Here is an 11,951-nt window from a genome sequence, read left to right as displayed (position 1 = left end):
TTGGCAGGAACTGGAACACGCTGTCGTATACGCCGATCCAGAGCATCCCAAACATGCTCAATGGGTGACATGTCCTGTGACTATGCTGGCCATGCAAGAACTGGGATGTTTTTAGCTTCCAGGAATTGTGTACATATATATGCATGAAATGTATTATGCATATATTATAAACTTTTTTTCAATAGAGCCATTTATATTACTATGCGGGTGACAAACAAACCAGTTCAGCAGAATATACAGTCATAAATCAATAAAACAAACATGAATTATAATTTTATTTTTCTATACCTTCCTCCCCATTTCAAAAAAGAACAACAACGGAGACTGTAGGAGGGGCTTAGGGCGTGTTTGGGGTGGAGTGAGGCGACGTTGTAACTAGGTGGTTTCCAGGTTAATGAAAAGCTGTAACTCCAGTCTCACTGTCTCCTTAGAAGTCTAACTAACCCCCGAAACCCCCTATTCTCACCCTAGCAAGCCCCCTTTGAAAAAAGGCAACATTCCAACCCAGAAATGAGCACCGTTGAAAGCAAATGAATATAAGTGGCACATAGACCTGTCCTCTTCTAAGAGACGTTTATTTGTAAAGGACTGCTCTGATCTGAATATATGGCGGTAACTTATGACGGTCAGAGGAGGAGAGACCCGTAATTTTATGTTCAGCTGGAAGTGCTTGATCCTGAATATAAACAAGTATGAAGAATGGTAGTAAGACTTTAAAGTAAACATTGATTTAACCTTACAAACAATCATGGCCTTGAAATATATCCTCTTAATGTTCTCCTAATCTGCTTCCAGATGTTTGTTTGCGAGTTTGTGCGTGTGTCTGAGATCGACGGCCCCCTCAGTCGTCTAATTCCTGTCTCCGCCTCTACATGGCTCCAGCACCCTCATTTGCACAGGGTAAATATGTATTCCCAAGTATACATTTTGTCAGGTTCCCCTCAGTAAAAAGCCTTTGATTCCACTAAGGCAGCTCGTTGAAGAAAGTGAGGGGGTGAAAAAAATTGTTCTCTCTAGTTGGCATCTAATTTGGAGCAGCGGACATTAAAGCGGCAGCCAGTCACTAATAGGAGCCACTCCTGCAGCTAGCGTCGGAGAGGAGGTGTGCTGGGCATTTGTGCTTCAGCAGCTCTCTGAGACCTATGCTAATAGATTTCAGCTCTACTAACCCTTCATTCTGCCAATTAGCCTGCTTTAGTGTGACTGAAAACCCAAGAGAGAGAAAGAAAGAGGGAGAAAGAAAGCGGTTCACAAGTAATATAGCAACAAGATTTTTACATTTTCTTCAGATATTTGAGTAGCTATCATCTGTTGCAAACTCATCACCACTACAAAGCCTTGTTTAAAAGTTTAAAAACCATTTAAGCACTGAAGTTTTTATTTTATCTGCCAGGCAGATGAATACAGACAGAATGATACACAGAACTAGAGATAGAAAGATAGTCAGCACAGACAGAACAATTGAATGACAGAACAGTAAAACGATAGATAGAACAATTGATAGAATGATAGAATGATCGAATGATAGAACGATAGCTAGATAGAACGATAGCTAGATAAACAATAGCTAGCTAGATAGATAGATAGACAGACAGACAGACAGACAGACAGACAGACAGACAGACAGAGAATAATGGCTAGAATGATAGACATAACAATAGAATGATAGAACAGTAGAACGATAGAACAATAGAATGATAGAACATTAAAACAATAGAATGAAAGATAGAATGAATGAACAAACGATAGATAGATAGATAGATAGATAGATAGATAGACAGACAGAACAATAAACAGACAGACAGACAGACAGACAGAAAGATAGATAGAACGATAGAATGATAGACAAGCACTGGGTTGTATTTAACCCAGCATTTTTTAGAGTGTAGAATGACAGATAGAACAGTAGAACAATAGATGGAACAAGAACAATAGAATGATAAAACTTTGAACAATAGATGGAATGATAGAACGATAAAATGAACGATAGATAGAACAAACCCATTGAATGATAGAACGAATGATAGAATGAACAATAGAATGATAGAATGATAGATAGATAGAATGATAGATAGATAGGCATACAATAGAACAATAGACAGAATGATAGTTAGAATGATAGAATGATTGGCAGAACAATAGAATGAGAGATGGAGCAATAAAATGATAGATAGAATGATAGAACAATAGATAGAATAATATATAGAATGATAGAACAATAGATAGAATGATGGACAGAACATTAGAAAAAGAGAACGATAGAACGACAGAACGACAGACAGACAGACAGACAGAACAATAAACAGAAAGACTGATCCTCTCAATCTGAGTCTATGAATAATCAGGGCACATATGCGAGCCACACTCACATGCGTTACGCAGTAGACTGGATGCACTCACAATAACAGAGAAACCCACAGAAAACAAATAAATAAAACTGCCGCTCTTTACACAGGGCTTTTATCACTTCTTGAGGAAGAGCATTACAAAGAAAATAGAAAGTGCACTCTTAACCCTGACCCTGTGTGAGGAGAGAGCCGCCTAACTGTGGCCTTACCTGTAATAAACCCTCAACCAGCAGCACCAGATCCTAAATCACTCTACAGGACTCTAGAGTATCAAATGTCGCTGCATACAAGTATACACACAGACACACTGCCGCAAACAAAATCATGCAAATAGACACAAAGAAACACAAACAAGCCAACTTGACTACCACACGTCCTCTCCAAAGTACAAATATCTAATTATCATCTCAAAGTTTATTTACCAGAAAACGGTGGCGGAAAATGTGAAACATCATAGCGTATGTGTGAGGGGTGTTAGTCACAGAGCCAGAGGTCTTGGCAGGTCACCCAGAAGCCGTAAAGGTTTAGTACCGGCCCACAACCTGTTTACGCCATACTGAGGGCCCTGATTCATTTTCTCTTTCCCTCTCTTCAACATTCCTTCTTTCCTTCATGACTGAGGGAAAGAGGTATTGCTGCCCAAAAGATTCAGAATTGATTGGTATTACTAATGAGAACTGTAAATACTTTTACGATTCTAGGTCCTGGTAATTATTCCATTTTCATTAATGATTCTTATACAAAAGGCATTGTCTTATACAAATTTATTTGGAGGAAAAAGGCAATTCAATGGCCACATAATAAGCTATGATTTATATAAATGTAAAAAAAAATTGGAATATAGGGTCATTTTTAAATGACTTTTCATAGATGGTTAATTATTATTATTATTATTATTATTATTATTAATTTTAGGCATCATAAATACTGTCTCATGACTGACTGTAACTAAAAAATAAACAACACTATTAAATATACAAAACATTTATTTACATAAAATTCTCCTGATGAAATGCATGATGTGCTTTTTTAATAACTAGTGAGTAACTAATTTAAGTTTAACTGTTAGCTGACTCTAAACGAAAAACAAAACAAACACATTTGTTTGGGAATCAGACTACACTGGTCACACTATATACATTTAGAAGAGGATAGCTTTTAAATGGAACAGTTTAATGAAATTTTAGACAAAGTAAACATACAAAGTAAACATACAAACGTAAAAGTTTGCATGTGTTTTTTGTTTTGTATTAAATAATAAATAAATGTTCCTGTTGTATCATTCTTGCTAATTCAATTTCAACATGATTTTTCATCTTTTTTTCATGTTTTAGTTCTCAAAAATGGTGTATGGATAATAAAGTAAACCTAAGTTTCATCAGTCCAGTAAATGTCTTGAAAAAAATCTTGAAATATTACTAATAATCTAAAAGTTATCCTTACATTTATTTTATAAAAATACTTAATTTTCAGAGCAAAAAGACACTTTTAAGAATTATAACAAAAGGCCTCTTACTTACTAAAAATGTATGAACTATTAATCAGAGAGCAAAGGCATGTAGTAGATTGTGTAAAACAGGTTTAGGTTTTTTTTTTTTTTATCATGTTGCTGTATTAAATATGATACAGTAGGCTCTCTAGGGTTAAGGAAGTGTCAATATTTCAGGAACACACGTGCAAGAGCAGTTAATGGAAAAACAAAAAAACAATTGGGTGCCGTTTTGTTAATGCAGCCTTGGTTCACAATTCACATAGAAGCACAGGCATTAAACAAGGGATATAATTAAGTGAAATAATGAGGCAAGTATTTGAGCAATTTGAGAACATTAAAAAGTATTACTTAAACATTGAAGGAGAATGAGTAAATGATGCATTTCATTTTCCACAGAAATATTCCACAACTGCCACAAAAAGAAAATGCCTAGCCCTGAATTAAGAACAGAAAGGAATGATATTTTACCTGGTCTTCACAACATCCAATGGGTGCATCAAGCAAATCTCCACAAGACCTATAGAGGACAAAAATCATAAGTAATTATGTATCTGCCCTGTTAAAACCGACATAAATCAACGGGACACGAGCACAACCGGACACGTTATTATTCGCTCACAGGCCATTAATCTGTCATTACCAAATGCCAAGCTTTCTTTCCGTCTCTTCCACTCACTCTTGTTATATTTCACAGAGCTTTTTAAGTACTATTTCAGTATAATCCAATTTCATTCAAAAGCCTTTTTGCATTATACAGTGAATTTTTTTTTAACTGCAGTCATCGCAAACACAGCATCATTTCATACAAACACTTGTAAAGTCTCTCGAGACTGAAACGTTCGACCTAATCCACAAATATTTCACCGCGTTAAAATGGTGATGTATTATACACTACGATCCATATATTTGTAAATACAAATAAACACAGATCACAGATGTGTTGTGTGTGATTCCATTCGCCATGTGTGTGGTTTGTGTGTGTCTACATTCAGTTGATGGAGGGTTTTCCCCTCAAAAATCCCTATGTAACAGTCCCCTGAACTCACATCCGACAGGAGCTGCTTGGCAAGCAGCCACCTTCGTCACTCTGATCTGGTTTTTGCCTCCTTGCCACTCCACTGCAACTGACAAGCGTGCGGGAAGGGATCTGGCAACAAAATGGCCTCCATGCAGAGATGTGGGACGTTGCGCTCGCCTGGCCTGCAAGTCATTACCATCATCCATTTAATTCGGTTCCAATGTGCTGATGGACATAAAATCCCAAAGTATTTTCGAATCCTATTTTATCTGGACTGGCCCACAGAGAGGCTGCCGTAATGGCCTTCCTAATGCCAGGATTACAGTTCATATACACTCCAGCCATGACCGAGGGGGCGAGGGCTGTTTAACATGCTGAATAATGGTGATTTCACACTGCAAAGCACGGTGAATACTTCAGATGTTGTTACCACACAGATCGGGTTCCATTTAATGGAGATGGTGTAAAACAGATGAAACCGTATATGCGTTGGGCTACAAATTATGTAAGTAGTTAACAGCTCTGTTTTGCACTAAACAGTTCACAGAACACTTTTTTTTTTTCAAGGTAGCTGTAAACAAACAGATTGAGGGGGTGTTCGATGGGTGCAATGCATTGCAATGAGATCGCAGAGGCGTGATTATGCATCTGCATCGCAATTCTCAGCTCCGTTCAGGCGTTTACTTTAATGGCTTCCTTCACAGATTCCTCTATGTGTACACAGCTGCTGAGAAATATGCTCCTTTTCTAATTTCTTCCATTAAATGTATTGTCCATAAACAAGACATTGCCTCCTTGGGGATTTTCCAGGAAAGTAATAATCAAGAGAAATTCCAAAGAGGAACTGCAATTGACTTCGCAATAGATACGCACAAAGGTGATACAGTGCTGTCGTTTTGCATGTACCGTATGTCTTTTGAACGGAGGATGTGGCATATTCATAAACAATTCCCAGCAGTGGGACAGGCTGAGGTGGTGTGATTCATTTCAAAGCTGACATGAGCTTGTGGAAGATGCATCAGTGAGACCAAAATGAGGAGAAAGCAGGCAAATTAGGTGTGTCATAGTCTCCTCGTCGCCCAAAGTGATAAAACGCTGTAACGTTTATCATTAATTAATCACGGCTGCCAGGGCATCACAGGGGAAAATAATGTTACGCACTCAGGAGACACATGTTTTCCATTTCAGCACTCTATCCATCCTGAGGAAATAAAAGAGAAGGAGGCCTGGGAGAGTCATCTCAGCAGCGAGACAGCTGGAGGAATAGACCCATCCATACTTGATGCTGAGGTGGAGCCGTAAAGTCATATTAAGGGTTATGTCCTTTTAAAATGCCATACCACTTGATAAACATTTTCATTGCAGTGAATTAATTTAGTCAAGTAGGACATGCTCCTGGAACAACATTCTTATCAACCTATTAATTACCTCAGATTTTAGGGGCAGTTTATTGTTCAGAACTGAATTAATTAATTTTTTTTTTGTTATTCACTTTATGAATTTGAAATTAATTTGAGGTAGGAAACAGGATGCAAAATTGCATTTCAAATAAACAAATGTAAATAAATTCATACTGTATAAGTGCAATAAGTCACATTTCTTAACTAAAATAGGAAGGTCTGTATAGACAAACTTTGAGTTCTTTACAAAACTATGTTTGAAATTTAAAAAGAAGATAATTTTTAGGTTTAAGGCCTTACAGACAAACAGACGATCTGTTTGAAATGCAACCTATAAATTTAGATATAAATATATATGAAGCATACATAAATAGCATAAATGATGAAAGAATGTCATTTCCCAGAATGCCATTAGTTGCTGAATTTCTCCCACTTCCTGCATTTCAATTTAATGTCCAGTGGGTGTTGTCAATTCAATACAATTTCCAACTAATGAAATACATAGGAAGCCATTTTTCAAATATCCCAGGTTCAATAAAATAAAATAATAAAATAAAATACAAAATCTTACAGTGAATGTGGCCAATCTGTGGCCAATGTTAATATACACTAATAAATAAATATACACTAATAAATCAATAAAAAAAGCAACATATTTTCTGTTGTTGAAAACTTTGCTTCTTTACTTCTACTTTTGTAATGCCTTAAACCATAAAATGACTAAAATGAGAACATTGAAATAAAAATTTATGTAGGCACATATAAAATAAGCACCGCATTTCTGCTTTTAAATTCTTCAAAAATAGTCTCCATTTACATTCATTATAAGTACGTCACCGTTTATTTTAAATGATATCGAGGGACCAGTCAAAATTATTTTTTGTGGCAATCAACATTATGCCAAAAGTGCTTTCGATTAAGCTTCACTTGTATTGAACTCACCATATTCACCAACCCCCTATGTTTGTGTTGACAGGAAAGTTGTTTGAGGACCAACAAAAGGTTTTTGATCCCAAAACACATGCTACTTGGCAAAATCCCGGTCACTGTTGAGGTAAATGTGGAGGAAGCCTGAATCCGTGTGAACCCTGTTGCTGCTCTGAACTGTACAAGAGGGGCTCGTAGAGGATCAAAGGTAGGAAGCAGTGAGCAGTTGAGAAAGCCTGTCACTCATTTGAGTCTAATGAACTCCATGTTTGGCGGAAAAGAAAAGAACACCCTAGTTAAGCAACAACACTCGAGAGTTATCGTCTAAGAGCTTCCAAAGAGGGGGAAATGCACAAACAAGGTGAGAGGGCCAAAGAATAAACCACAGCCATCATTGGCATGTTCCATATGGGTGGATTTAAGTGAGAAGGAAAAAGACCAAGAGGGGGGCAAGAGATGGAGGGACTGAAAGGGAAAGCAAGACTTTCCCTACACAACGCTAGCAAGTAATTAAAACGGCTTAAGTGGATGCAAGCTGTGCTCTTGAAATAAGAAAGCCTCTGAGCTTCAGCCGCAATATATGAAGAATTGGTGATATTGTTGACCAATAAATTATTGGTAGAACCACGATGGGAACAGGGCCGGCGTTAAGGGGCCCAGTTAGGTACAGCCTACTAATTGTACCCAGGGGAGAGATGATCCACCCATTAAACATTTGTCCCGAACTCTGTAAAGTTTAGCCCTGGATGGGAACAAGATCATTTTGGTATACGGGGCAATAGGGCTGGGTAAAAATATAGATTTTTTTTTTTAAACAAACTGTTCAACATTGATGATGATGATGATGATAATGATAATAATAATAATAATAATAATACACTGAAGACCGGAGTAATGACTGCTGAAAATCCGGCTTTGACATCACAGGAATAAATTATATTCAAAAATATATTCAATAATATATATATATATAAAAAACAGTTGGCTGGCAGTGTGTGTGTGTATATATATATATATATATATATATGTGTGTGTGTATGTGTGTGGGGTGTGTATATAACACACATATGCTAGATTCCTAGTACAATTTAGAGAGAATCACATGTAAGCAAAATGAACTCTGCAAAATATACACTCACTGCAAAAAAATGGCAGCAGTAGTTGCCAGAACCTCATCAGAAAAAAATATATATGTTGCAACATTTTAGGTTTTATGGATTGAACTTAAATTCACATTAAAATACTTAACTAGTGTAATGTTACACACTAATGTTACACATCACGTTCTTTCCTTCCTTTTTCCTTTCCTAACCTACTGAATCTACTTTGAACCTATAATAATATTTTAATATACTGACAACCACCAAAAAACTCAGGTGAAAGTTAGACATGTGACAGAAAAGTCACATGATGATTCATGTACAGCTTTTCCACAAGCTGAAGTAACTTTTTATTAACCATTTAACAGGTTTTACTGTAGCATTTTTTTTCAATCATTTACCGTTAAAATGTTGATAATTTTTTACAGTGCACAATATACAATGTACACTAATAAACTGAAATTGAATCAAATCCAATAGGAATGAAAATGAATCAGGTAATATGTATCACAGTGTTGTTATTGTTATCTAAAACAAAAACTATTAAAAATTATTTTTGTTCATTTAAACATAGCTAATATAAAATAAAAAAGTATTAGATGGAAAAAAAAAAAACCTAAACAAAGATTATAAACATTGCCTCGGCAATTAACAAAGATTAACAAAAAGAACAAAAATTACAAAAATGTAAGAAGCACATAACAAAATTAGTCAAATGTAAACTAACATTAAAATGAAAACTACATAAATACTATAATAGTATGTAAGTAATACTAAAATTACACTGGTGTATCAATACCCAGTCCTTGGACAACAAAGTTCAACTCAGCAGTTTCTACTTTCTTCTGTGTTCCTACCACATTGCAAGGTTCAGTAATGTTGTTTACCCAACAAAATAGTTGTCACTGGGGTATAGAACAGAATCAGACAGCTCTGCCATGTGTGGAGGTGGAGAAAAATGGTACGCTTGCACTATTTGCATGTTTTCCTTGACAGCTGAGTACAAACGAACAAACTCTTATGATGAGCGTGTCAAGATTAAAGACATTATGCAGATGCAAAGGACACGATTGGACACCTTATCAGATATTAAGTCAGGCATAGCATCATGATTGAGTAATATTTACTGAATTCAATTGGATGGAAAACACAAGCCTTGTTTTTTCACAGTACTTCCGTGTTGGATCATCGCATTGGTTCCGCTTATCAGCTCCAGTATCTACCTAAAATAGCAATGCAAATGACAATCACAGAATCACTATGAGCAGCTGCTGGCAACAACATCTAAGTTTGCTGTTCCACAACAACTTTATTTTACAACTGATCAACTGTCACAGATGTTATATCAAGAAGAGCGTAATCAAACATGATCAAGTGCCTGCGCCCTTCTGATCCAAAACTCTCTGTAGGCTTCCCCATCCAAAAGTTCAGTTGCACTATGGGATTTCTAAGGCTGTCAGCACATGCTACTGTTTGATCATGTGCCTTAAGTGAAGCAGAGAGTGGAGCAAGTGGAGAAGTAGAAAGTCTCTTTCTGAACTCCTCTGTAATATTGCCATTTAGTTAAAGTGCAGGCAGAAATTGACCTGCCATCTGGTTGGTGTTTTAGGCTTAGTTCCGCCTCAGTGAGTGACATATCATTGAGTTCCATTATTTGGCATGTCTTTTGTCTCTGAGCCACAATAGCACTGACAGTTTCTGTCATCTGCGGCGTCTACACCCGCAGATACATGCGAGAGAACAGCCACACATGCGCTGCAACAGACTGACAAGGAGAGGCGATTGCCCTCAAGACGCTGTCACAAACTATACTCTGCAACAAAGAAATCAACACATGTTTGTGAGTTTATCATTAATGGCATTATCTGTTTTAATGAAAAACTCTTAATCATGTAAATGATTTAACATAGCCTACGTGGAAATTTTGACGTAAGGTTTTCCCAAATGAGGCGTGGGAAGACCACACTATAGGAAGGCATTCAAGCCAGGTGAGTAACATTCGCCATCAGGCATGAGGAGCATGACACATACTCAGGAAGTACAAGAGTGTACATTTTAAAATGTCATGAATTTGGAATATATATAAATAACCCGAAATTCAGTCAAATCCAATCAGAATCAAAATAATTCAGGAAATGTATATCAGTGTTGTTATTGTTAACTTAAACTAATACTTTGGTAATTGAAATAAAGCTAAAGTAAAGTAAAATATAAATAATTAAATGAAAAAAAAAATTGAAATGTTGACTTGGCACATACTGAGGATGCGCAAGACCAGATATTTTGATATTGATATATTATATTATAGTACTATAAACAAAAATGACATAGTTGAATTACTGAAATAAATGAACTTTTCCACGACATTCTAATTTATTGAGATGCACCTGTATATATATATATATATATATATATATTTGGAATCTATATCATTCAAAAAGGTTTGGTAAACTGCTGCTGAAAGAAGTCTTTTACTCACCAAGGCTGCATTTATTTGATAAAAAATACAGTAAAAATGTTGTGACATATTTTACAATTTGAAACAACTGTTTTTATTTTAATATATTATAAAATGTAAGTTATTCCTGTGCTGGAAAAGCTGAATTGTCAGCAGTCATTTCTCCAGTCTTCAGTGTCACATGATCCCACAGAAAGTATTTTAATATACTGATTTGGTGCTCAAGAAATATTTCTTATTATTACCAATATTGTTGTGCTGCCCAATATTTTAAACTTTTTTCCCCAGGATTCTTTATCAACAGGAAATTCAAAAGAACAGCATTCATTTGAAATATAATTTTTTTGTAACTGTAAAATTTTTACTGTCGATTTTGATCATGTGAGGTCACGTGAGTCAAGCTTGCATTGGCTGATCACATCTACCTATAAGAATACGACACCTATCACGGCATTCCTATATAAGCTCTATTCAGTATTATTCAGCAGCTTTTTTGCTTGCTCAGGAGCAAATTACCCTCCTCCATCCCCAACTCCTCCTTTCACCACAGTCAGGACTTGGCTTTCTGATATTCCTTGTTGAATCAGACTCCTTTTATCTTGAATAATGTGTTACACTTAAATATCATTAAAGGGATAGTTCACCCAGAAATTAAAATTTGATGTTTATCTGCTTACCCCCAGGGCATCCAAGATGTAGGTGACTTTGTTTCTTCAGTAGAACACAAACGAAGATTGAGAAGAACTCAAACCGTTGCAGTCTGTCAGTCATATAATGGAGGTAAATGGGAATCACGGCTTTGAGAGTCAAAAAAACATACACAAACAAAACCAAATTAAACCCTGCGGCTCGTGACGATACATTGATGTGTAAAGACACGAAACGATCGGTCTGTGCAAGAAACTGAACAGCATTTATATCGTTTTTTTACCTCTGATTTACTGCAATGTCCGAACTGTCCTGAGTGCATCCTGAGCTCGTTCGCGTCTTCTTCTTCTTCTTCTTCTTCTTGCTTTAAGGCGGATTGCAGACTTTTAAGTGCATTACCGCCACCTATTTCTCAAATGGACCATTGACACTCCTAATTGAGATTGTAGATAGAGTGTCAATGGTCCATTTGAGAGATAGGTGGCGGTAATGCACTTATAAGTCTGCGATCCGCCGTAAAGCAAGAAGAAGAAGAAGACGCGTCGGCTGAAGAACAAGAC

The 11,951-nt window shown here is 36.4% G+C and overlaps 1 protein-coding gene and 1 long non-coding RNA gene across 5 annotated transcripts in view; one reads left to right on the top strand and one right to left on the bottom strand.

Annotated features, from left to right (window-relative positions):
• The window catches only part of LOC107679801 (uncharacterized), a 14,891-nt gene extending 7,648 nt beyond the window's left edge, over window positions 1–7,243 (top strand). The window contains exon 3 of the long non-coding RNA XR_001633088.1: window positions 7,126–7,243. This is a non-coding gene — a long non-coding RNA (uncharacterized LOC107679801). The remainder of the gene's footprint in view (window positions 1–7,125) is intronic.
• LOC107679800 (mitochondrial 2-oxodicarboxylate carrier-like) overlaps window positions 1–11,951 on the bottom strand; it is a 109,112-nt gene that overhangs the window by 35,730 nt on the left and 61,431 nt on the right. For all 4 annotated transcript variants that reach the window (XM_016475472.1, XM_016475475.1, XM_016475474.1 and 1 more), the window contains exon 3: window positions 4,309–4,357. In XM_016475472.1, the coding sequence (XP_016330958.1) occupies window positions 4,309–4,357 (49 nt within the window). The remainder of the gene's footprint in view (window positions 1–4,308; window positions 4,358–11,951) is intronic.

Source organism: Sinocyclocheilus anshuiensis, unplaced genomic scaffold (assembly GCF_001515605.1).
Source record: "Sinocyclocheilus anshuiensis isolate Anshui unplaced genomic scaffold, SAMN03320099.WGS_v1.1 scaffold676, whole genome shotgun sequence".
In the NCBI taxonomy this organism is placed as follows: Eukaryota; Metazoa; Chordata; class Actinopteri; order Cypriniformes; family Cyprinidae; genus Sinocyclocheilus; species Sinocyclocheilus anshuiensis.
Note: the sequence above shows the minus strand (reverse complement) of the source record. Positions and strands in the feature narration are given on the sequence as shown.